This window comes from Netta rufina, assembly GCF_964035555.1.
Source record: "Netta rufina genome assembly, chromosome: 5".
NCBI lineage: Eukaryota > Metazoa > Chordata > Aves > Anseriformes > Anatidae > Netta > Netta rufina.
Genome location: NC_140128.1, coordinates 53,352,726 through 53,380,104, shown reverse-complemented (window position 1 = coordinate 53,380,104; position 27,379 = coordinate 53,352,726). Strand labels below are relative to the sequence as shown.

At 37.1% G+C, this 27,379-nt stretch overlaps 1 protein-coding gene across 2 annotated transcripts in view; it reads left to right on the top strand.

The window, feature by feature from the left end:
- The window catches only part of BEGAIN (brain enriched guanylate kinase associated), a gene marked incomplete at both ends in the record, with an annotated part of 159,127 nt that overhangs the window by 20,072 nt on the left and 111,676 nt on the right, over positions 1-27,379 (top strand). For both annotated transcript variants that reach the window (XM_084288593.1, XM_084288592.1), the window contains one exon: positions 25,102-25,130. In XM_084288593.1, the coding sequence (XP_084144719.1) occupies positions 25,102-25,130 (29 nt within the window). The remainder of the gene's footprint in view (positions 1-25,101; positions 25,131-27,379) is intronic.

The following is a 27,379-nucleotide window of genomic DNA, read 5'->3' as shown; positions in this document are numbered from 1 at the left end:
GGTCCACACAGAACTACCTAAAAATTAAACCACGTGTCTAAGAGTGTTGTTGTCTAAACACTTCTTATACTCCAGGAGGCTTGGTGCTGTGGCCACTTTCTAGGTTACTTACCAAATATAAAACCAATATTTTTTTTCTAAATTGTTTAAGAGCTTATCTATTCTTACCATTCTTAAGTGTTCATGCCCTGCTTTGGTTTTCTTCAAAACCAAAGGTAATTACTTTGAGAGCACTGAGTGCAGTGTGGTTGGAGACATCAAGGTATAGCACTGCAAGATGTTCATAGCTAAGCCACTATTTTAGTTTAGTGGCAGCAACAAGATAAACCATCTTGAGGCACTGAGGGACAACCAAAACTTGTGCTTACTGTCACAATATCTCAATACCTAAGTAACTGCTTATTTCACTCCTCCGTTTCCTAAAAATATTTGACGTGACCAGCCCTTTTGCAGAGGGGTGTTTTTCACAAGTGTCACTCCCAGATTCTTTCAGGAAACAGACATGCATTCCTGAAAAGAATGATCTGTTTCCACAAATCTCTGTACGCCTATCTTTTTTTACTGGAGCAGACAGGCTGACAGTGAATTGTGACACTAATGCCTTTTCATTATTTCACATTTAGTATAGCTTATGGACCCCCTAGCCATAACAGTTTTACAAAAGAATGTATATGTGCCTCTAGGATGACAAGAAGAAAAAAAAAAATAGTGAATGAATTGCTTCTAGATTGCTTCAGTTTGTTGAAAGGAAAATTTCTGTACAGCATTAAACAGCTTTTAGCTCCAGACCAGTAAGTCTGGTTCTTTCCAAAGTTACCTATACCCTGTTACGACATTTAACTCATTCTTTTCTTTCAGATCAGGGCCTCATCTCTGCAAGCCTTAATAATGGCACAGGAGCGTTATATTTGCTGGGCAGATTTCTTGGTTATCAAATATAACATTTTCCAAGTTGGATGTGCATACATATATCTGCAATGCTTTCGTCATTGGTCTTGTAAGGGTACCTAAAGCTATGAACCCTCATGTACGCCATCTAAATTTCTTTCCCTGAATAAATGATCATTTTGTACTTAAGTAATTCCAGTGGGGCTGCAGATAACTAAAAATTAAATCAAGTCATTTTCTCACCAGTAATGGCACTATTCACACATTTTCTCCAATCACTCTTTGACTCTTAGGCTATCCAGGTCTTCCTTGGCCTTCTGCACATTCAGATTTTTCCCAGAAACATGACTAGCAGGATAATTGGGTACTTCTTGCATTTTTCTTTGGGCTTTTTTGAGTTTCTCTACCACTTAGCAGTTATCTTCCAACACTTTCTGAGTTGTTTTGGATCTTTGTCCCCTTTTCATTGTCCCTTTTCATTTAACAGTTCTTCCATAAAACAAGGAACTGACCATGTTTTACACAATACAAGATACTTCTTGTTCTGGCTCAACTATACATTTTATCATTTCCTTTTTCTTATGTACCCATATATATCACCTATCTTTAACTCTTTGCCTTCCATTATTTGTAACTTTAATTTATGTGCTGATGATAGCAATGTTTCTGAACTCCCAAAGCTTGTGATCTAATATCAAAATAACAATGTCTTTTTTTTTTGCTTTCTAGTTGCTAATCTGTTTATTTTCTATTGCAGTGTCACTTTCTCAGCTGGACTTGTACTTTTGTCACTATTCTGTTTGTCAAGAACATACATAACATGGTGCTTTCAGACTTTCCCAAGGAATTCATGAAATACTCTATCACTTACTTGCAGATGTGATTATCTTTATATTAGGTCTAATTCAACCCAGCTCTTGCCTGATAATGTTTATCTTTATTCTTGCTGCTTTCAACATTTTTCAATTCTCAGTTTATATATGTAATGTCAGTGCACTGTCAACCCCTCAAAACCTTGATCTACATGGAATGACTTTCATAACATGGCAAATTTAGCTGTCTTGTGTAAGGTTTGTCCTGAGTCCTCCTGCAGCTAGTGACATTTGCTCCAGCCACATCCCAGGACTCACAGCCTTTCTGAACTGGGAGGCCACTGCAGTTCAGACTGAGCTCAGTCACAGACATTCTATATTTGTACTCTCCTTTTATAGCTCAAAGTTAAAAATATCTTACGTTTTTATGCCAAATACAGTGCTCAAACCCCTGTAATGCAGTTTTACAGTTAAATTACTGTGTCTGGATTAACTGGAAATTATTAACTTTAGAACAAGTGCAGAAGACCTTACTACTGTCAAAAATAAATCTACATTCTGATTATATTGCTTTCCATAAAATACACCATAAAAATATTTTCCATTTGTCTTTTGTATTTTCCAAAATTCCTGGATCTAGCAGACCCCAGTACAGCTCTGATCCTGTCATGTTTTCTGTATTTTTTTTTATATTTAATATAAAAAATATAAAATATATTTTTTATATTTATATTATATTTATAAATATAAATATATATATATAATATAAATATAAATATAAATATATAATTATTTATATAATTTATATAAATAATTTATATAATTTATATAAATATATAAATATAATATAAAATATATTATTTATATTTATATTATATTTATATTATATTTATATTTATTTATTTTTATATTTATTTTTTTTATATATATTTACAACTTCTGCAGTGGGGTTTTCCATGATTGCTTTGGGCCTACAGTACTTCAAATAAATTCTCTTTAGTCTGTGATGCATTCCTACCTGTCTCCACTTAAGAGAACACTGCCATGTTTGTGTTTTATTTAACACTTTACCTCTCAAAATATCAACAGGAACAAAACACACACAAACACCAAAGTGAAACGGGGGGGGGGAGTAAGAAAAAAGAATGATAAAACATATCATATATTATACTATTATACTATTCATATACTTTTGACATAAAAGCCTGAAATTATCTATCAGTGGATGGGTTTTCAGTAACACAGATTTTTTTTTTTTTTTTTTTGGGGGGGGTGGGGTGGGAATATGCTTTGAGGATTATGATAGATATTTTAAGTAGGAAAGACTAATGATTCTTGTGCTGTTATTAGCAGTATAATAAAACATGTCCTCCATGGAGCCACTCATTACTTAGTCGTAAAGTCAAAGGCAAAGCAGTAGGCTTTGGGTATCCACTCTTGTAAACACTGATGGCCATTGTGCCTTCTGATGTGTTAGATGATGCAGGCAAGCAATTACTTGCACGTTCTTGGAGTCACATGCAAATGTGACTTCCTTATTATGTGGGTTGTATACCAAAACTGGATGAGATGCATGACACTGATACATACTACAGGTAACAGGGGCATAGTTTTGGGAAGGACTCCTTGGGGGTTGATGGTGGTTTCCCTGGGGTCTCATCACTTTTATGTGAGTCCCAGCCCTGTCAGCTTGGCAACCTGGTAAGCCTGCAGCAGCCCTCATAAGCTCATCTCTCCCCTGGAGACAGATTCAGATCATGACAAACCCCTGCTGCCATATGCCCTCCTGCCCTTATCAGCACCAGTGCTGCCCTTGAGCTGCTCAGTCCTGCAATGCTCTAGAAAGCATCTGGTTACAGCTCTTGTGAACACACAGAAAGTTTATGTATAAATCAGGGAGCAGGGCACATGCTCTGTAGTCCACATTTGTCTAAACCTTTAATTTCCTAATGGTAAAGGATGATGCAGCTTTAACAGTTTGGAACCATGGGAGAAAACCTGGCACAGCTAGCAACCTTTGCAGACAACATCATTTGCATAATTTTACCAAGAATTAGATGCTTTAATTTCTGATGATAAAGAATGTTAACAATTCCCTTTGGTTAAAAATAGCTTGCTCCTGTGACTTTTTGGTTATTAATAGTTTACCCAGCATTGATTTGAAACATTTTGATTAATGTTCATAACTTCAAAGCCTTCGATTTGATCATTTATTTAACTAAACTACTTAGTATAGAGGTAAGAATGTCTTCAAAGCAATAGCTTGTTTAAAACTCCATCTACATACGTTATTAATTAGATGCGACTTGTAATCTTTTGGAATAGATGGCTTTAAAATGTTTCAAAAATCTTGCTACATTTCTTCTTCTCTCTCTCTCTTTGTTAATGTCACCGTGCCATTCCATTTGGTTCTTTTGGGAAAAGGTCTCTCTTTTGTGAAGAGGCCTTTCTTTACACTGTCTATACTTTTTAAATATCTTTTTTTTTTTTTTCTTCCAAAATTTGAGTAATTTTCTCAAGAATTCTGAATGGGAATCTCAGTATTTATTCACTAATGCTGTCTTGTCTTTAGGCTATCCATCTGATAACACATACTTAAGTAGGAGAATTTATGACTTTCTTTGCCTACGAGGAGTGGCTGAGGGAGCTGGGCTTGTTCAGCCTGGAGAAGAGGAGGCTCAGGGGTGACCTTATTGCTCTTTACAGATACCTTAAAGGAGGCTGTAGCGAGGTGGGGGTTGGTCTATTCTCCCACGTGCCTGGTGACAGGACGAGGGGGAATGGGCTTAAGTTGCGCCAGGGGAGTTTTAGGTTGGATGTTAGGAAGAACTTCTTTACCGAAAGGGTTGTTAGACATCGGAACAGGCTGCCCAGGGAAGTGGTGGAGTCACCATCCCTGAAAGTCTTCAAAAGACGTTTAGATGTAGAGCTTAGGGATATGGTTTAGTGGGGACTGTTAGCATTAGGTCAGAGGTTGGACTCGATGATCTTGAGGTCTCTTCCAACCTAGAAATTCTGTGATTCTGTGATTCTGTGATTCTGTGATATTAATTTCAAGGAATTTTCCATGCTCCTGTTATCAAATACATGTTCCCAGTAATCCTGATTCCATGACACATAAGACTTCAGGTTCTGCTCTGTCACACTCTGTCTTCTACAACTGTCCTGCTGTGCTTTTTAATGGAGGGAAAAAAACAGCTGCCTGTTCTACACAAAAGCAACAGGGTGCCTCACTCTGGTCCCCAATCTGAACAGACAGGGACCAGAAACAAAGGACACCCCTAATAGGCAGCGATTGCATAGTCCTTATGGAGTCTGAGTCTCACTTTATGCTGCTAAAAAGGTTGTAACAACTCAGTTCTCAGTCTGGGTCTTGCATAGTCATAGCAGGTTAGGAGGAAAGATTAAAAGTATGTTTTTTCCAGAGTTCTATAAAACCTCATCACTTTGATAAGAAGTACAGTGCTGTTTCTATCTATTCCTGCCAACATTTTCAGCTTCACACTCTGGCCAACACTCCCCAAATGACTGATGAGCTTAAAGGAGCAGCTGTAACAATCTTTGAAAGGCATTTGATTTAATACGACACGATGCTTTTCTTTTAAAAATGTACAGAGCTATACAATAGCAGTAAAACCCATTTTCAGTGACTAACAGATCTTAAAAGGATTGCTTCAAAGGAAATCACCGTACAAGGTTCTCAGAAATTAAGCCTAACAATATTAAGCCTTTTCATTAGTGATTGCAAGGTAAACCTTTTAAATAATTATTAATTTATTATTAATTCATGGATAATGTAAATATTGACAGTGTGGTAAACAGTAATGAGATCACAGGAAATGGTGATCTCACTTTTATTTTTAGGGAAAAAATAGTATAATCAATGATAAAATTATAAATCTAGGTACAAGAAAGAAAGTTAATGCTTTTGGATTAGGAGACTGTAAAACTGAGACTGTGGAGGATCAATAAGGGTCCTGACTATATAGCTAAAAAGAAGTTAACGTAATGTTGGATATAAGACTAGAAGGATAGGAGTGTTAAAGAGATATTTTCCTATCTGTGCATAGAATAAACAAGATCAGTAGCAGAAAGACTGACAAAAATAAATAAATAATCAAGGATGGTATTGAAGAATTATCCAAGAATTATCAGCACCAAAAGAAATTCATGTGTGATTGGAAATGAATTAAAGGAGAATGTGCTCCATGGTCCTTACCACAGAGGTAAGGATGGGTTTTGTGTAATTCCCCATCTCTTCATCTAAAATGTGTCTTAAAGTTAGTTCTCAAGTTATTCCAGGAGACTGCATGTGCCACATTTCCTGGGTACTGAGAAGCTCTGTAGAAAAGATGAGCCCCTGTAAGACTCAAGAAGTCAGAAAGTCTTGAGAAAGTGGTAAAGTTTTGCTGTTACACAAAACAAGCTAAGAAAAGAAAGTGTAGGACTAAGTGGCTGAAAAGGTTAATAAAAGTTAAAGATTAATAATAGGTTAGCACAAAGACTACTGAGTCACACTGTAGCAATAATAAGGTATGAAAAGCAGCTGAAGAATGAAGAAAAAAAAAAAAACATTAAGGATAAAACAAACTTATTTGGAAAAATCAAGAGATGATAGATTTTGAAGTGAACTAACAGAACTGAGAAAATGTGTAGCACAAGGGAAGGCAAAAAATCAGTAGTGACAAATGCAAGTGCACTTGGTGGCAAGAAGTCTAAATTTTCTGGGGGGAAAGAGGCAGGAATAGAACAAAAAGCCCTTATGAAAAAAACAGTAGGAACATTTGCACATGAAGGTAGAGAAAATGTAACTTTTGTAACCATATCACTCCAGTCTAGAGAAATGAAAAAAAAAAATAAATCTGATCTTCATCTTGCTAACACTAGGCAGAAGCAGAAAGCTTTTAGGACAGGAACAAAAAATCTTTCTCTTCTTTAGGAAGAGACAGCAAAAATAACGGATGAAGTTTAGGAGGAATATATACAAAACCGGTGGTAGAAAAATGATTGTCAGCTGTTCCAGTTTCTAACTTCTTAATACAAGAATGAAAGACTAAAATGACACAGGAAAAAAAAAAAAAGAAAAGAAAAAAAAAAAAAAAAAAGATCAAAAGATGTTTTTTAAACACAAAGTTTCATATGAAGCTCATTGTCACAATCACTGTCACAAAACAATCTGAAAGTCTAAAAGATCAATAGAAATCAGAGTAAAGTTAGATGTTTATCTGAAAGTATACATGTATATAAGTCCTCAGAAAGCAGGGTATAATCCAAAGTCTACCTGACAGGAGTTAGAAAGTTAATTCCTACTTCTTCTAGGATATTCCATAATTGCTCACTTCATACATTTTCTTCTGAAACACTAGGGATCAGACCTTTAGTTTTGATAATGTGCTTCTATGAGCCACAAATTCCAAAAATACACCTCTGGAGACCACTAACATGAAAGATTAGGAAAGAGAGGAGTGTTTAGGTCAACACCAAGACAGCCCTACAGAGTAGTAACCAAACAGCGAAGGATGCACAATGTCCTTATTACACATTATAGCAGGGCTATTCTAGCTTTGAAAACAGAAGGATATAAACAAGCAATGTTTGCAGGGCAAGAGAGCTTCTATTGGGCTAAGCAATACAGTTGGGGAAAGAAAACAATAACCAAAGCAGCCTCTCTATGTGTTTAAAACTTTGTTTCTTCCAAATAAAGTTTCAGGAACATCATGGCTTTTCTGTTTGCTTCTCACAATGTACCAACCACTGTAATAAAATATATTAATTCTCCCTATAAAACTTGACTACCTCATTTCATATGTGCCGGTTATTGCTCTAAAGAGAAAAAATCAGCTTTGCTTTCCGAAAGAATGACCTGACAGCATGAAATATTTCTTTCTGAGGGCTCATTTGGCTCTATACTCATAGCCAGGCTGCCAGACTGACCTCATTGCAGCCTAGAGGGGAGCTGATCCTGACAGCCCTTTCTAGTGATGTCTGAAGTACAGGCTTACAGGCAAATCCTTATTATCCCCTTTGGTTTAAGAGAGAAGAGTGATGTCGTCCTCTCCCTGATAAATACTAATATCAAACTGGAAGTTTAACTGAATTCTCTGCCCCAAAGGAATTTGCCTGTTGGATGAAACTCTGGAAACTGTTGAATCAAATACCAAAAATCACACAGAGATCAATAGAGCCAGAATTTCAGTCTATAAATTTAGATCCTATCCCAGTTGAAAAAGAACATCAGAGGGTGGGCTTTCTCTGACTGGCTCTGGCATTTTCATACAGTGTATGTGGGGGGGAAAAAAAAAAAAAAAAAAAAAAAAAAGGCTTATGGCATGTTGATTGTAATTATGTAGTTATGTTATATACTAAAAATTCTATTTTGACTGCTAAGCATTTTATTTTCCATTTACTCCTAGGTTTTCTACACATGCCCTTTTTAACCCTTTCTTTATTTTAGTTAGTTATCTCACTCTCTTTAATTTCATGCTTCATCTGAAGTTTTTGGTTCAATGTATTCTTTATTCTGTCACACTGGGGGTGACAGTGCTTCTTTCTTGATTCTCTTCCCTCAGTGCCTCATGTTTACACTGTTAAAAGAAGAAATGTACAACCGTTTGAGATGATAATATTCTACTGTGAGGCTCAAATTCTCCCTGTGACTCTTTACTTTCTGGACATCCAGAAAGATATTTTAAGAAAACACCATTATGCACTATGTAGTTGCTTATTAAGCTTTGCTGTTTATCAGTCTGCATGTCCCCATTTGATCAGGCTGACTAATTTCTCAAGCAGATTTGCAGAACTACAATTCCATCTACTTGGCTACAAAGCATTTGGCAAATGCATAGCTTTCCTTTGTTTATTTCTGTCTGATATTCACAACCTTATTCTCACACCTAAGATCACTACTGATAAATTTGTGCATTCAGTTTAATTTATTCCTATTTAATGCGTTGTATCTCTGCCATAGTCAGGTATAAGTGCTTTACAGATATGACACTCTTCCAGAATTTTTCACTGAGTCCAACTCTTTTTGTCTCTGAAGATTTCACAGTCCTTGGTCCTTTTCTCCTCTGAATGTGTACAATTTTGAGAAGAGTTGTTTAAAACCATTGTTTTACATGTAGGAATACAAGGAGACTAAGACCCAAATCCATCTTCCAACTAGTCCCATTGTCACACTAAGAATGAGTTGGAAAGTAAAATTTTGAAAGTTAGATGAAATGGAGTCTTAAAACATAGCAACATCTTTCCCTCCTTGATACAAAAATTCCATTTAAATGGAAAACAAAATCTTTAATACATACTAAATACATTTCAGTTTATAGAGCTTAACAAGATGAATCTTTATGATTTATGTTTTCCTGGCCTTTTTTGTCAAACCACTGCAGAAGTAATATAGCTATCCCAGCTGAAATAGGATTAGAATCGCAACTGTTGTTGCATGAGTTGCTAAATAAATACGCAGGAAAAAAGGAATGACATTTGTAATGCAGGTACACTATAAGCTATAGGATAGATTGAGGTTTAGACCCCAAGCCCCCAAATGTGAGTACAGTTAATTATATTTACAATTGCAGAGTCCAGGAGGCTTACTGAAAGTCAGAAAGGAAATGTAAAGTAGATGAAGGAATTGAACCCAGGTTGCTAGCATCCCCTTTGCTGTTCAAACACTAATCCCCTTTTCAGATGACTTCTTAAAGGAAAGTCAGTATGTCTTCATTTAACCTTGACTGCAAAGCCAGCATGCGGTGACACTATTTATAGAGCATTGCTCATTAATTTATTAGGGTCCCACTCAGACATTTCTAGTTTCTCCAAACCTGTGCAATCTCCTTGAGGCTCTGTAAGGAACTGTCCTTGTTTTTCTCTACAAATTTGTCTTTCTGATGACCAAACCTGCCATTCCTTTAGTAATGATGGACATAACACAGTTCTAAAGATGCCTTTGAAATAATAACAACTGAAAAAAGCGCCCTCAGAACAGCAATTCTGATGGCACTGGAGGAAATCCCCCTTGACTCTCACTCTCTTTCCATTTGTATCTCCCCAGAAGCTGTACGGGAGTAATTAACCAGGACTTTCTAGCTATAGTCCTATTGATGTGGCCTGTTCAGCACCCTTCATTGCCACTTGGCAAGGGCAAACCTTCCCTGGCCCATGTTAAAAGCCTTTCAGTACTCAGGGTCCAGTGATTTCCTGTTGACATCAGGTGAAAGCTGTTCTGTAATGGCTCAGCAGCTCCATTCCTCAGGAAAGGCCTTTCTGTTCCTGACTTATCGTTGCCAGGTATTCACCAGAAAACCATGAGCCCAGCAAAGCACTGTATGGTGCATTATTAAGGTGGCAATACTTCTTTCACAAATTTCATCACTGCAACATGACATTTTTGCAAGTGTAGGCTGTTGTTATTTGATACCTCCTGTTCTTCTCCTCTCTATACCACTTTGGTAGGCTCTCCTTATGTTTCAGTCTCTTTTTCTTGTCTCAATGGCAGCCACCTGGGATGCAAACAGAAGACTGACCTCGGTCAATAGCACTGCTTCACATATGGTCTGTGGTTCAGAAATCATTTAGGGTCACAAAGGAGGACAGTCTGTATAGCATGTCTGGATATAACAAGAAATCAAATAACTTGTCCCCTGATGTGGGGACAAGTTTTTCAGTTGTGCTAAATAGAAAGATGCAGGCAATAAGAAGAAAAGTTTTTTGTTGAGTAGAGGAAAAAAAAAAAAATCTCTTACAGTCATGAAATTCCACCATCATTTGTGCTATTTAAGAGAGAGAATAAAAATAAAGAAAAAAAGCCAGTTTATGATTTTTTTTTTAATTTCCTTTTTATTTTCTTTACTTATAAATCCAATTTATAGGTAGCTTACCTCTTGGACCATTATAGTAATCACCTGACTGGCAGTGTCTTTTGACAACATCAAAGAACTCACAGAAGAAAATTTCCTTGCCTTTGCAGTAACTTCTGAAAGGACACAATAACAGAACACACAAGCACACAAACATCTACAATACTTCTTAGTGGTTTCAGAAATCTAGAAGATCTAGAAGTACCTGGTTTTGTTACTCCAAAAAGGCCACAGCCCTCAGTTATAGAGGACTTCATTACCTGAGGATCCCCCTCCACTTTACTGTAGCTTTGCTTACTGATTACAAGCACAGAAATTAGTGGCAGCTCTTTTCAACATGCTGCGAATAGATGTGCTTTAAATAGAAGGAAAGTTCCCTTCCCTGTTGCACTCAAAGAGCTCAGACAAGTCTGCTATGGAGGAGACAGACACAAAACTGTCTCTCAGACATTTCACTTTCATTCTGCTATCTCTTTTTTCACTCTAAAAGAAACCAGTCAGATATTCTGACCACAAAGAGTCACTTGTCCTTTGCCTATATAAGCAAGAAGGGGAAGCCTTTTTCTTCCTGGTGAAGCCTCTATAATGAATGTAATAAAGATTGAACTAATGAGATTCTATGGCATTTAAACAATAATCAGTAGAAGCGGATGAGAAATGCTATGCTTTGTGTAATTATCACAACTGCCTTACAGAGGCCTGACATACAGACCATTCTTTATAGCACAGTTCCAGCGGGGGGGATCCATTTTTGCTAATTCCAAGATTTGTAAGAACCTTATTTATACAGTTTATTTTTCTTTGAACTCTTATATTTTGTCTCTCCATTACACCAGGAGTGATGCAGGGAAGTCTTAAAAAAAAATAAATAAATAAAAAGTGAACTGTCCTCCCTATTTTTCAGAAATCTGGAATTTCAGTCCCTCCAAACAAGTTCTGCCTGACACTACGGTCCTTCCTGCTTCATTCATTAAAAATAGCAATTCAGCAGCATGAATATATCCTTTGGGATTCTACATTAAATGCAGACTCCTGCATCCTGGGCTGGCTTACATCTGTGTAGCCCTTTTGATGTCTCTTGGCACACCACTGCAGCTGTCCCTTGTAGTAGGCATTTGAATTGATTAACATGCTTGCTCCTTTTTTATTTCCCTCTTGCTCTCAGGGCTGCACCTTGAAAGATTTACTGTACTCCAGAGGGTGAGGCACTCTGTGGATGCCCTGAGGACAACATAATTGATGAATCAAAATCTCCCATGAGGATGTGAGCTTTGAACTTTGTTTTCAGGATTTAATTTCTCTGACTATTTCTCAGCATATGTGTAACAGATAGTCAGAGAATACTCTCCTAATAAGATGCATGTAGATAACCAGGGAAAGAGAGGAGCAGTACCTTTAAAATATTGTCTGCTGAAAATCAGACAGTAAATCTTCAGTCCAGCAAGTAATTAAACACATAAATAGTCACACCAAGTTAACTGGGACCGCTCATGTACACAGTTATGTGTATAAGCATTTGTGCTGCTGGGATTTGATAATGAGAATCTAATTAAACAAAACAAAAATGGATAGCAACCCAAACCACGTTGAGTCACCATCTGAACTGTGCTACAATTGCAGACTGTATGCAGTAGCATTGTTGTTCTGGACTGAAGGTATAAATCTAAATTCCTTATATCGTTAGGTGTGGGTCCCAGTGTTTTACTTTGCAATATCTAGTGGCATTAACATATTTTAGGGACTATCAAAGAGAAGATTCTTAGAGGATCTGTGGTTGCTAGGAGACTGGTACTTCAGTCCTGCAAATCTTCCACACTGCAAAAAGCAAACTGTTAATAATCAGGTTTTCCTGCTGTAAAGCACTAAAACAACTGAAGTTTATGGCTTATTGTTTAAAAATTTTGGTCTAGCCTTAAATTTGTAGAACAGGAAAATTTAAGAGTTTTTGGACATCTGGAAGTAGGTATTTTATTTTGCATATATAATATGCCACCTTTACATCCTTTTTTAATCAGTACAGTGGGTGTCCAATATCTAGAAACTTAGTTTTAGTGTGCTGGCAGGTTTCAGCCAGCATGAAAAGTGCCGAGCTCATTTCTGACAGTTCAGAGCAAGAGTTTTGCCATCCCCAGGCCTGCTGTCTCTGGTCGCACATGCACAGGCTGTGACCTGAGAAGCCTCAAACCAGAATCTTCAGTCCCTGCAGCTCCCTGTGCCTTTGGGGCCTCCTAGTTACAGCTACAGCAAGAGCAAGTGCATATGTCTCCTGATCACCCAAACATCTCAGGATACATGCACCCAGTGACAGGGGAGCCATCACAGTGTTTGTGCATTTGACAGCACTTCCTAATTTTAATTTCATTAAAGGAAATATCCCATGTCTTCTAAATCAAAGTTACAGTGTTTAAGAGGGCACAGTAAGAATCTCAGAAATCACTGAGGGCTATAATTTGTTAGTCTTTGAAGCTCTATTTTCCATATGGCACAGGAGCTGTGCTAAGCACAAGAGCACCCCATTTTCAGTGAAATACCACTTGTATTTCACTGTGTACTGCATAGAGATGATGTGCTTTGCTGGTTGTGTACCTTTAGCACTGTATAAATAGGTATACATTACAAAGGTACTCATCTATTAAGAATTACATCTGCTTTCTCACTCATGGCTTTTCAGTTGCTCAGTGTAAAGTCACTATTAAATCCCAATCTGTACCCCACTGGAATCAGCCTTTTTCATGGATTTTGATTCTGATTCTGTTTAAGTGCAGAAGTCCTCATTTCTTATCATTCACTGGGGTAGGATAATATTCTCATATGATCCTTCGCTGTCCTTATCTGACTCCACAGCCAACTTCTTTTCTCCTTCATGTGACAGTAAAGGTATATGAAAGACAGTGCCCATGGAGAGATAAGGGGAACGGGAGAAGGAAAAAGGGCAAAATACCAGCTGAAATCAAAGCAAGGGGGGCACACATTTCTTTCAGGAAAGCTACAAATTCTCCCAAACATCTTCTAATAACCTTCTACTTATTCTGCAATGATTCAGACCTGGTTTGTAAGCACTTGATAATTTCAGTTTAAAACCTGACAGTTCCGTGCAATTATATATCCTGATTGTGGTATTTGTCCCCTGCTGTGGTACACTTATATAGTAGTAGTAATAAAAAACATGGCTGAATCATTGACAAATTCAACCTTAGCTATCTTCTCTTGCTTGCCTTGACAACAAGACTATTGAATTCCAACAGGATGAAAATCTAAAAATAGCACTGCATGAAGAAAGACTGCAAGCAAAGCCACTAGATAATGCGAGCTCAATGCTCTTGTGAAATGTGACACGTGCAAAAGCCAGATGTAATTTTAACAATACAGCTTCCTTTTTGACAAAGGAATCTCCAGAGTCTGATTTGATGTCTCCACAGTAAAGCCTAACAATTCTACATTTTGTGTAGGAGTAAGAGCAGACTTCTTTAAACTTGCAGAAAAGAACCCCTGAGAAGAATGTTAATGCAGAATGCAAGAATATAAAAAGAAAAGACCTCTTATGACCCTACAGCAATTAAGACACCATCTAAGTCCAGCATAGAAGTCACTTTATGCTTGAAATTATTACAATAACACAACTGGAATCAGCAATGCTGATACAGAGCAGTAACACTGGCTTTGCAGAAACCTAAACCACTGCAGCTTAGGAAATATTTTGCCTTATTTACTAGACAATATTTTAGTAAGAATCTGGCTGAATCTTATGCAGGATTGCAGAGAGGAGTAGAAAAAAAGGAGATTTTCTCACTTTCATACCTTGACTAAAAGAAAGAGAGAGAGAGAGAGAGAGAGAGAGACAGAGAGAGAGAGAGAGAGAAAGAGAGAAAGAAAGAGAGAAAGAGAGAAAAGAAAGAAAGAAAGAAAGAAAGAAAGAAAGAAAGAAAGAAAGAAAGAAAGAAAGAAAGAAAGAAAGAAAGAAAGAAAGAAAGAAAGAAAGAAAGAAATTGATCAATTAAGAAGTTAGCAAATTAGCTGAAGACTTGGGAGAGTAAAGGTTCAAGTCTCTTCTACCTTACAACATCAACACCTGACCTTGGGACTCCCTTAAAGAACTTACGCTCTCTGTAAAATAGGTACCTCTCTAAGCCCTGTACCTTGAAGATATTTTAATGGTAATTATTATTAAGCATCTTAAGGCTCTCAGTAAATATGTCTTTTTTATCTAATTGTCTATTATAAATATATAGTGGCCTCCCATCATCTCTTGACCTCCAGGTAAATAGCAGAAGACTCATATCTTTAATAGCAAATGACTGAGGCATGCAACTTTTTAAGCCTGTTTTACAGATCCATATTTGCATTGACCCTAACACCACTGAGAATTCGAATGAACAGTGTAGGTTTTGCACATACGTTTTGTGGTAAAAAAGTAATCCACTGTCAACCAACAGCACTTCAAGGAATATGATCTACTCTTTTCTTACCCATACTTACACTGCCCTGGCATATAAACTGAAGTGGTGACTAGAACCAGTTCCTTTCATTCCAGTAAAATCCTAATTCTTTCATAGTTTGCTGTGGATTTGGAGAGGTGGTTTTGTTTTGGTTTGTTTGTTTGTTTTGTTTGTTTTTTAATCTCATCCATAATTATTGTTAGGAGGATCCTATTCCTTTGGCGAAGAGAGAGACTGGTTTGAACAAGGAATATCAAAGATACCTTAATATTATTCTCTTACCTCATTCTTTTATTGCTTAAGTAAAGTTCTCTTCTTAAACAATTACAGGCATAAATCCAAAAGATCTGTCATAGGCCATGGCATTTTATTCACTGGAATACCCATTGTTCCAGAAATAGATATAGTCTCACTGATATGACTTTGAAGCACCACATACATTGGTTGAAAATGGGATAAAAAAGAAGGTGAATCAATAAATAGATATTGTTTTCCACCAGTGTTGTGTGACAGAAGAAGTGAAAGCTTTGAAGTTTGGCTTTCTTTTGAAGGAAATGTCTGTGGTATTGTCTGTGTATATCACTGTACCTAGTTTATTTTACTCTTCCCTGCCCACAGATAAGTTCATAAGTGACAAAAGGCATGAACATAAAAGCTCTATTTTTAGGACGCTCACTTGATTCCCCAGTGCCTGGATCCTAGGGAAGTGACTGTGCCTTAGGAACTGCCTCATCTGAAGGCAGTAAAACAGACATTCCCCATTTGCTGAAAGAAATGCTTGTGCTGGTCTGTGCTGTCCTTTCTTAGTGGCGGAGCAGTCAAAGATAAGGAAGTTCCGCCCAGTAATAGGAAAGTTGTACCTAAATGCTTTCAAACTTAATGAGACATCCCACAGCTTAACCCATTTCTGTCTTGGTTTTGCTAGTAGCGTTTTCCAGCTCTTAGCATTCTTTTTGTCTTCCTTTGAGGGTAGTGCTGAAAACAAGGCACAAAGCTAGTGACTGTGATAAGAAGTAAATGGTTAAAAGCTTGTATAACAGGGCCATGGGTGATTGCTTCCATCACCTAGACAGAAGTAGATGTAGTTAGAGCAGAAAATACATGTTTTGTAACAAACAGAACTCTATGAGTGTAGGACGTAGGAATTTTGCAGTTCTGCTCCCCCTCTCATTTCTCTCTCCCACTTCCTGTCGCCAGCATTCACGAAGAAAACATCTCTAGTATGTAGAGACATATGTAGAGATATAAAGATGCAAACACAATAATGTGCAGGACTTTTGTCAGCTGTTTTAGAATTCATAAGCCGTCCTGGTTCACGATGACCCAAGCTTTGGTCCCACTCATTACCACGTCACCCTTAACAAGTCAGGAGTCAGTGCACCAGTTACTCCTGACTGCCTCAAACATAACTTTATTTTATGTATTGACAAACAGGAGCTTTTTAAATGGACTGCCTCAAACATAACTTTATTTTATGTATTGACAAACAGGAGCTTTTTAAATGGCAGCTGTTGTGGTTAAATACTTTAATGTAATGTCTATAATTACAGTTAACAATGTCTGTAATATAGACACCCACAGAAGTATATTGGCAATGTGCAGTAAGTAGTGCCATGTATTGGTTTAAGACACACAGACTCCAGTTAGTCAATTAGATTACATTTTCTTCTGGCTTCTCAGCCTCCGCTCACTTACAATACTGATGAACTGTACCTGGTGGGGTCATACTGGAGTCAAGCTAGCTGGAAGTGTACAGAGGGTCAGCTGGAGAGACAGCTTGGTTTCACCTCTCTGTTTTCACCTTCTGAAATTCTGTGGAGTCATATGATGCTGAAGAACTGTTAAGAAAACATAGTTCATCAATCCAGTCCCACAAAACACAAGTGCTACTATGTCTTGGCATCATACAAATGAAGAAAATACTGAATGGATCTGTGTCTATTTTAGCCAGTCAGATTGTCAGAGAAAGGCTTTCCTCTTTACATGACTAGTTTGTACAGCTCCTAGCACCGTGGAGCCTCATCTCTGCTGATGGCTACAAGGACTATTTTAATACAAATAGCCAATTTAATCACATTAACTAATTGTACAAGTTCAAATCATCTGACTGAGAAAAAGCATACTGAGCAGTTGGGAGTCTTAACTGTTGTTTTGAGGCAAAAAGCTGCCTAATTTTGGTAGTCTTTGTTCAGGTTTCACTGGATGGTTTGCCAAGCAACATAGAGATCAGGTGCAAGTTCATTGGGACTGTTTTTTTGTTGTTTGTTGCTGTTATTTCTTTGGTTTTGGTTTTGAGGGCTGTTAGCGTTAGGTTGGAGGTTGGACTCGATGACCTTGAGGTCTCTTCCAACCTAGAAAATTCTGTGATTCTGTGATTCTGTTTTGTTTGTTTGTTTTGGTTGGGGGGCTTTTTTGTTTGTTTGTTTGTTTTTTGTTTTTTGAGATAGAGAAACAGAGGGACTGTAGCATCTCATGCCAGCTGAGAGTACTGGGTATCACAGAAATCAGCTTGACTCACCAAAACAGCCATTTAAGAGCAGAGCTTCTAGTGGTATCAATCAACAAGGCTTGACTTCACTGGAGCTCTGCTAATTTACCCCTATTGGGAAGCTGGCTCTGAGACTTTACAGAGTGAAAATGAAACTAAGGAAGCAAAACAAAGATCCTAAAATATTAGGAAATAAAACAGCTTGAGAATGTTATGTTTTCCGAAGCATGTGAAAGAGAAGCCTGTAGGTTATATTTTCATTTTAATTTTTGGTTATTTGATACATACTCACACATGCATTATACACTGTGGAGAACTTAAAGGCCTAGAGTGAGAAAAATGCCCAAGGTTTCTATCTCATTTTTGTTGTGGTTATTCCCCACTCTCTCAGCAAGAATTTCATTGAATATAGACCTTGCTAAGGATTTTTCAAGACTAGCTCTAAAAAGATCTTCAACTATATAAACAGGAAAAGATATTTTTTTTTTTATAAAAATTTTTTTTTTAAAAAAGGAAGACCTAGTGTATGCTGAAGGTCAGAGAGAAGTTCAGGATAATTTAGATATGGTCCAATTATTTAAAATGCTAATTTGTCTCACCTTTAAATAGGGATGATAGTGAATGTGAGGGTAATTTTGTGATATCTGATTAAGGAAGAAGACACAAAAATAACTACCATAGGTAAAGAGAGCAAGTTGGGCTCATTCACCTTGCTGATATCAGGAATCTTATGGTAATCCTCATCTCAAGATCCTGATAGATTGTCATATGAAGCAGCAAGCCCAGAAGAAAAAGCTTTTCACTGAGTGCATTGGTTCAAATGTCATATTCTAACTGGTAAAGAGAAAATGTAACACAAAGGAGGGTGAAGGCTTACATGGTCAAGCAAGCTGAGCAGTCACGGATGCAGAGAAGTAGCATAAAACACAAAAAGATACTTTTGTTAAAACTGCTAAAGGAACCAATTTCAGACAAAAGGAATGTATTTTGATCTATCTAGATTTGCACAAAGCAGTACATAAAATGCTCATCTGAAAATTACTGTTTAAAACTGATAAAACAGAGAGTAAATCAAGATTATTAATCTGAATGAAAATTGTATTAAAAAAATATATATGTTTAAAAGGAAGTCTGTTTGCTAATGGAACTTTACAATAAGTTTTTGGATGCATCCAATTACAAATGCTTAATAGTAATCGTGAGTTCATAATCAGGTTTGCATACATGATAAATAGAATAATGGAAATAGGATGCAATTTAACACAAATCCATCCATGTAAAGGCTTCATGTAGTGGGTCTCATTTGGAAGTAGCAGAGAAACTGAGATCTAGGTGTACTGTTAGACTGTAAAATAGCTATGAGCCTCCAATACAGCTGAACTATGGGAAATCTGAGACAAGCCTAAGACATACCACAGATATATTCTCTTTAGAGATGCTGAAGCATTCGTATTATTATACAAGGTACTGGCAACGTGTTTTGTACATGATATACAGCCCTAATCAGACCATTGCAAATCAGATTAAGTTAATTTGGAATAGATCCAGAGAAGGGACACTGAAATGACAGAAGGAATGAGTATAATCTTCTGAGAGCAGTCAAAGAATCATGTCTTGCTTTCCCTCTCAAATAAGACATATCTTCATAACTGCATGTTGGAATTAAAAATAATAATAATAATAATGTAGGAGTAACGTGCTTTAAATTTAAACAAACCTGCTTCAAGATTAAACAGAGAAAAACTGCTCATACACAATTTAGCATGGTTGGAATCACCCTCTGATTTCCATCAGTTTAGTAGTGTTCAGGAACACATGGGGAAAAAAAATAACTTTTTCGAGATGGAGCTCAACAGGCTTATAGACTTCGCGTGACAGAGTAGTGATGATCTGGAGGTACGGTATGGTGTGAACATTTTGGGTGTTGAACTTAGTTGTTTTCTCTAAGAATTAAAAAGATAATTTATTTGTTTCTTTACTGAGGTGGGCCTGTATACAGCATATCTTTGTCATATGCTATTAGTTCCAAAGGTCTGAGCTTCTATTTGTCTTTTTCTTCTATTTGTCTCTCCCACTTGACTGTGGAGAGCTTCTTCCTCTGCTTTAGAAAGCATCAGAAGTTTGTGCCAGAGAGGGAGGGGATGCTGAAATGATACAATGCTGCTCTTGGTGGTACAGTGAGAATTGGTATGTCTTACTCTTGTTTACTCATGTCTAAATTGATTGTCAGATAATTTTCCTCAGGTCCAACATGCAAAAACCCTACAGTTTAATGAAATCCTCTCATTCTTTGTAATAAACATAATGTTCCTTTTTGCAAGGGAAAATGTCCAATGATCCTAATACATCCTTTACTGCAGGGACATAGGATATTAGAGATGTTCTTGACCTCTTCTGCCTTCTTCCTGAAGTGAATCACTATGCCTCTTCACCTTTTGTATACTAAGTGTCTTTGAATGGTCTGAGAACAGTGGAGGTGTTTTATGGCCTGTGGTTTGGAGGTGTTCATGGAGGTAGTCTTTTCTGAACAAAATATCTATTACAGTGTCAGCCATGGAAAACTAAATTTAATTTTCTTTGTATCTCTATGACAATTTAATTTTCTTTGTATCTCTATGACAATTTCAGGCAAGAGTTTTACAGAAAGATTATTCTTCTTTGATAAAAATCCATTAGATACAGTCAACATGTAAAGCCAAATCAAATGCAGATGTTTCCTTAGTTCTATGAAAGTTCCTATATAATAAATTTCTATATTTTTCTCATCACTTGAGTAGTTCTTTGAAGCCTCTACTTTATCTCTAAAAATGGGTCGAGTCTAATTAAAGATTGATCCTATCAAATTATGTAGTCCATACATTTTATTAAATCAACTCTTTTACTCTTGTACCCTGTAGAAAAGAAAAGGAAATGGCCAAACTGATTCGTGTCAATCAGTCATTAGTAGAACTGTGAAAACAAAAGGAATGTTGAAGTGAAACAGTTGTGATTGAAAACGTGGCAGTTTACAAATGCACTGGGAATACACGAGACTTTAGCAGTGGCTGAACTCTCATTTACAGTTTCTCATTTACAGAAATAAAAGTGAATTCCACAGTACTGACCAACTTAAAGTAATATGTCAGACTAAATGAGCAGAAGTAATTTCTTGCTGCCCTTTCTTGTCTTATATGTTTGGTAGCCAACATGTCAACCTAAAGTCCGCTGAACTCAAAGGTAAGTACTGGTGAGTACTGAGCCAGGTTCAGGGAGCTGTCTCTCCTTATAAAATGAAACATGTATTTCCAAGAAAGCAAAATAATCTAGGGAAAAGAAAAAAAAAAAAAAAAAAAAAAAAGGTTGAATTCAAAGAGAGAGAGGGAGAGAGAGAATAGCTGTCACCTCCTGGAAAGACCTTCTCTTTCAGACATTATCTGGGAAGATACAGAGGAATGAAAATTGACCGTAAGATTAGGGAAAGGACATTTTATTAGATAGCTGAGAGATCTGTCAGCCTGATTTTCTACCTTAATAAAAAGATTTTGGTTCAACAATCAACATTGCAAACACTAATCATATAAGAATAAACAATCAAAGAATTTGATCACTATATTAAGTTTTATGTACGAAAATGACTAAGAATGTTCTGCCATTGTCTTGTGGTTGTTTGACTCATTAATTAAATATGGGGAGATTAAAAAAATAGGGGATCACAGTGTTTTTCATTTGCTCTACTGACTTGAAAACAATTGAAAGGTTGTCATGCTGACTAAAAAGCAGTAACCACATTCTAAATGGAAAAAAAGCCACAGTAAAATTCCTGGGGTTTCCATTAACAACATCCCCACTTTCAGTCAAGCAAGTGAATGACTGTTCTCAAAAATATATATATAACAAATAGCAAAGAATATCAAATAGCCATTTAAAACAAACACTGAAAAAGAAAAAGAGGAAGAAGAAGAGGAAGGAAGAAGAAGATGAGGAAGAAAGGAGAGGAAGGAGAAGAGGAAGAGGAAGAGGAGGAGGAGAAGGAGGAGTAAGAAGAGGAAGACAACGACTTTAGAATACCTGTTGCAAAATGGACTTGCTTGCCATTTTCAGAAAAGAATCTTGTTGATTGTTCTGTTTCACACTTTAAAAAAAATATATACTTGAAAACCAGACAAATATCTACCAACACTTTTAGACACTGCCTGAAAGTGCTCGAAGGCAAAGTTAGCACACCAAGGACTTCCATGGAAAGGAAAATCTTCAATCCAATCTCCATATTTTATGTAGGAGACAGTGTACAGAAATGGAAGTCATTGAATTACGAAGGCGAATCTATTTGATAATGGCAAAAATTGTTATTTTTAGTATGATTAAAAATTCTTTAGTCACACTGCCTTGATGTTGTTTTGCTTTTTTTTTTTTTAAGAAAAAAAAAGTATTTAAATTACATCTGATACTTCTGTAATTAAAGGTAATTACTGATTTTAATTAAAAATGTTATTAAAAAACTCACACATGGCTCTAATCACACTGCTCAGTTCAAACATCAAGAAGCACTTACAATAAATCAACTCACTAGCAAGCAGCAACTCTTAAATGACATATCATAAAGGATACCCTTATACCAACCTTAACTTCAGTCTTTCTACTTGAAATAGGTCCCACAAGACACCCTAAAATTGTCCAATTCAGAGCCGTTTAGAATATATTTTAAAATCAATTCAGTAGGACGTTTCAGATGGGAGCCTTCATAGAGAGCCGTCTAAGGATGATGTAGCCTCTAAGCTTCCACAGGCTGTAGCAGTGGCAGGGAATTGGCTAGGAAACAGCAATTTTGCCTCAGTAAAAAATGCCATCTTGTGAAAACAGAGCTGTTTCAGAAACACAGACTTTTAAAATAATTTTGAATTTCTAAGGAAGGGATTATAAGAATTGTAAAAGAGAGGAGAGAAGACAAGAACTGGAAAAGAGAGAAGGAAAGAATAAAAGAAGGAAAAAATAGAGAAGGAAAAGAAGTAAAAAAGGAGAAAAAAAAAAAAAAAAAAAAAAAAAAAAAAAGGTCTTCCAAAGGAAAATAATTGTCTGAGAAAGTAAACTGCTTGGTATGAAAGCTGTATTTCTATGGATGCTCTTATCTTTATTTTCACCTAGATTCCTGTATGCACATTTGACTCTCTAATATGCAGGCTAGGACATTCCCCTGAAACATACCTGGAATCTAGTCCTTTCATCTGCTTTTATTCATTTACTGGAAGTAGATCCCCATCAGAAGACAGAACATTGTAGCGCCACAGCCCAGAAAGGCTTTGACCCAGGTCAGAGCATCCTGTTTGAGGAGGGCTGATCTGAAGCCATTGCTCCCATCATCAGACAAGGAGACAAGATTCTCTTCACTGACCAGGCTGTCAGAGAAAAGCAGAGAAGAACATCCCCAATGGTCCAAAGGAAAAAAAAAAAAAAAAAAAAAGTAACTTTACTGTGAGGAAGGAAAAAAGAGACTTCTTATTAATAAATAGATAAATAAATAGAATCATATTAAATAAAGAGAAAAAAAAGAGAGAGAGAGAGAGAGTAAATCTGACAGAAGTAATTGTAGCTTGATTTAGTTTTCTGTTTTGTTTTTGTGTCAGGCTTTTCCTGTGCTTTTTTTTCCCCCAACAATTTCCAGTTGGGATTGGCAGCTAATGCTTCACAGATGAGGTCAATAGAATATAGACAAAAAACAACCTACAGCTCCTCTTCCCCATCCTGTGCTGTAATCAAATGGAACCCTCACTCTTGCACTAGGCAAAAGTAAAGCTTGGGCAACTTCCCCTTCTATCTGTAGATACTGCCAAAGTCGAAGCATTAAAACCAGATCTTTAAGTATTCAGTCATCACAGGTGACTCCCTCAGTTCAAGGTAAAGCCATAGTGAGTAGCTCCAGCAAAAATGAATTCTCCATAGAATGACAGAAGCATGATGATTAGGACAGTTTTTTGAGAATACATCTCAGGAAAACCAAAGTAGCAAGCCCATGGGGCCACCAGCAGCTTCCTACGCACAGGGAAATGCCCCCGTGGTTTGTTTTCCAATCGGTAATGTTTAAACTATTTCCTGCACACTACAGAATAAGCATGGGTTCAATGGATAGATACAAATTAGAGAAAGCAATTACAGGTCCCTGAGTTAGACATTAATCTTAACATCTGGGATTTACCATGGGCTATCCTCTGCTTCCAACAGACATGCAGGGAGCACATAATGTGTATCACATCCACTTCTGGGAAGCTGAGGAGGGGTTTTCCTGCAGCTGGCTTCTTGCGTACCAAGTTCTGGTGAATGCCTAAGAGTCTTAATGTCTGTCAGCAGAAATCATCGCACAAACACTGGCCTGACTGACAACTTATCAAATGGGCAAATCAAGAATAAATAAGAAGAGAAAAATGAGTGACACAATGAGGAACCAACAATTTGTCATTTGGGATCTTTTGTTAGGCAGTTTGACAAATTTCCTGCTGGTTAACTGATTAATATTTCCCTATTTTTAATCTTTAATTTATTTCATACTCAAATATGATTGTTAGTCATTAATCAATAAGGTTGAAAGTGTCCATGATTAATGGGCAATGCCTTCAGTATAAATAAGAGATTCTGAGATGCTGGGATTTATCTGGCTCTAGAGATCGCAGGATTGCTCTGAATGTTCATTCCCTAGTTACAGTAAAGCGGGGCCAGAAGGACTACTGAGATCCTGTGCCAGTGGTGTGATAAGATGAAATGGAAGCAGCTATTAAGGATCTGCACTAGATAATGATGAAAAAGAAACCAAGGGGTTAACCAAGGGGTCTGCTTTTCATGTACATACTGACAGATTAATGCTCCGTGCTATAGATAAGTAGGAATTTACAGCATCTATATGGTAAAAAGAAACAAGTCAGGTTAATAAAATTACCACCTTCTGCTCCACTGGGATGTAAAGATTTAAGGCTGCAGAATTGATGGGCAACTGCCAAAGGGTTAATGGAAATCCAGCTGCCCGGCAGGCAGAAAGAACTGGGGAGTTACTGGAGTTGCAGGTGAGTAGCAATGAAGGGGTTAATGAAAAGCCTACACATACTGAAATGCTAATTGTCAAGATAGCATATTACTTGAGGAAAGTAATTTGATTATTTTAAACTCCCACGAAGGATGCAAGCCTGTGTCCACTCCATCTGTCAGGCTCTGTGAAACACGATGAACTGAGCTCAAAATTCATGTGTGATGAAGTCACTTTAATTTCCCTGCCAGCCGAGCACTGCTGCCATGCCCACCACGCAGAGGGTAGCACAGCATTTCAACTTTTCCTGTGAAATCCAGGAGGCACAGTAACCTGTTACTTGCTGCTGCTTTTTTTTTTTTTCTTTTCCTTTCTCTCCCCATTTTCTGCCTCAGCGCTACAACTGAGTCATTCTGTTGCCCATGGCTCGTGGGTATACAGTGCTCCTGCAGCGTGCTGCATTATTCCTGAGTTAATCTCTCAATGTTATTTTCAGCTAATGCAGATGTGGGGTTTGCTTACCGTCGCTTTGTAGACACTTGTCGAAAACCATTTGGAAACCTTAACTATGCATAAATCTGCAGAGTGAATGTTTTCTTTCATTCACTTGCTCCTATTATTTGATTTCTTGTAGGCCTCTGCGGCAGAGATGGAGAAAATAAGGTAAGTGAGACAGTTTATTTACATCTCATTATAGACAAGAAATGTTGTACTGCACAATGGGCAATACAGGCTCTTTGAAAATATTTTGCTTAATATGATCATTGTAAAATATGGGATTGCATGACGATGTAAGGGAAGCTGTGTTTTAGAGACAAAAGAAAAGGAATGTTGTTATACTATAAAATCTGTTTTTCAGACATGTCAATTCAGAAGGGGCGTTTTATACACTAACATGTTTTATTGCCAGATGCAGAGGATATTTGATTATATAAATGTTGTAGTCACTTGTCCATTTACTGCAAGAGCCAGCCATTCCATTTAATGAGGAAAGTAGATCAATAATTCATGAAAAAAAAAAAAAAAGAAGAAAAAAAAAGCTGAAGAAAATATAGGCTTGACTTCAAAGCATCTAATTGCTGTGGTTTGTTTCAGTATAATGCTGTAACATTGGTGTTCAATTTTTGTTTTATATTGTATACCAGCCAGATAAATCTTGTCTCTGTGTTTAAAATGTTGTCATACTGTACCAGTTTCTCAGCACATCTCACTGCTTTAAGCAAAAGGAGATGGCTTTTATAAACACAAGTTTTCCATCTCATGTCCGAGTGCAAGTCTGCTTTGGGGGATATTGCTTCTGTGTATGTTGTTAAGAAAGAAAAAGAGAGAAAATAGAAAAAAAAAGCATTCTAGCCCTTTAAAAATAATTTAAAAAATAAAATCTTGTTTATTAATTAAATCCCCAGGTATTATAGAAGAGATAAGTAAAAGCTGAACTTTTAATTAGCCTTTAAATATTTTATGGAACTTTATTTGATAACCAAAACACTAGCCCTGCTCTTACTTGGTTTTATTGGACAAGCCCAAATTCCTTCCCTGAGCCTGGTGATTCAGTTTGGTTAGTGACAACTATTGTCCAAGCACAACTTTTTAATGCCTTGAGTTTTGAATGGCTATCCTGAGTTTTCAGAAATGCATAAAAGTGCTAGAATTCTGTAAATAACAGGGGGAAATTGGTGACTATGGAAGAGCAAAGATGTTTAATGAATTCTGGGCTGGAAACAAAATCCTGTTTTTCTTTTGAGAACAAGGAGGTTAAGTCTCTTACAGTGGACTTGAAGATGCACATCAGAAAGTTTCTAATGTCATTTATTTACAAAGTACTTCAGTTGTACATCTTTTTTACTCTCTTACGTGACTGAAAGAGTAAACTTATGAGCTGAAAGAAAAACCCTATGCAATATATTATTGTTTTGCATGTAAGTGCTATAACATTACAGCTGTGAGTTTTTCCTGAGTAAGGACTGAAAAAGCACCTCAGTATGTGGTCCTGTGTTTACTAAAAATTCTAAGCAAGATCCCCTATGGTGTATGCACACTCATGCCATGAATTACTCTGTTAGCAGATGCAAGCAAATACATATTTACATGTTCACTTGATAAGCATGTGTGCACAAACATGATACAATACTTCTTATACCTTCCTGAGCATTCTTTTGGCCTCTGCTTTTAATAGTCAGGCTCTTGCCACATTTGCAATAACATGCTGCAAAGCCCAGGAGAATAAACTCAGGAACAAACAGAAAAAGAGAGGGAGAGTTTTCTATGACAAGAGTAAATAATCATAAAGCTCCATCTTCCTAACACCCTAGTTTTGCAGCTGTCAGACATGCAGCAGCACCTCAGTACTTCCTGAGCACTTGTAAAGATGGAAATCTCATATTGCCCCACTGGAGGAGGTGGGAGTTTAGCTATTAACTCTGACAAGAGAAGGGTCAGGCTGTGTCAGCAGCTTGTTAATGAAGTTTTCTGCTTACACTTCATGTGTGTAAAAATTGCTTCTGATGGAGGCTGGTCCCCGTCACCCAAGCTGGTGCCTGAGCGGAGCAGAGAGCTGGGCTGTGGGAGCTCCAGCAGGGCCCAGCACAGAAGTTGTGCTGCTCCATCCCAAGCTTTGCAGAGCTTCTGTCATTGTTTTGGATGCAAAGTTTGACACAGAAACTGAAATCAAATCTGGAGCTGTTATTTTAAATGCCTGCTGAACTTACAGACCTGAGAGATTAGATCTTTCCTAAACCTATCCAAGTCTGACACCCAGGTTAAGACAGACTGCCTCATTTCTTATGCACAGTGGCTTCAGAGAGGCTATGAGGAGAGAGAACCTGAAGTCAGGGAAGAAAAAAATAAATAAATGAGGGAAGAGGACAGTACAGGAGGAAAGAGGTGGGTTTTTTATAAGAAGTAGGATGAAG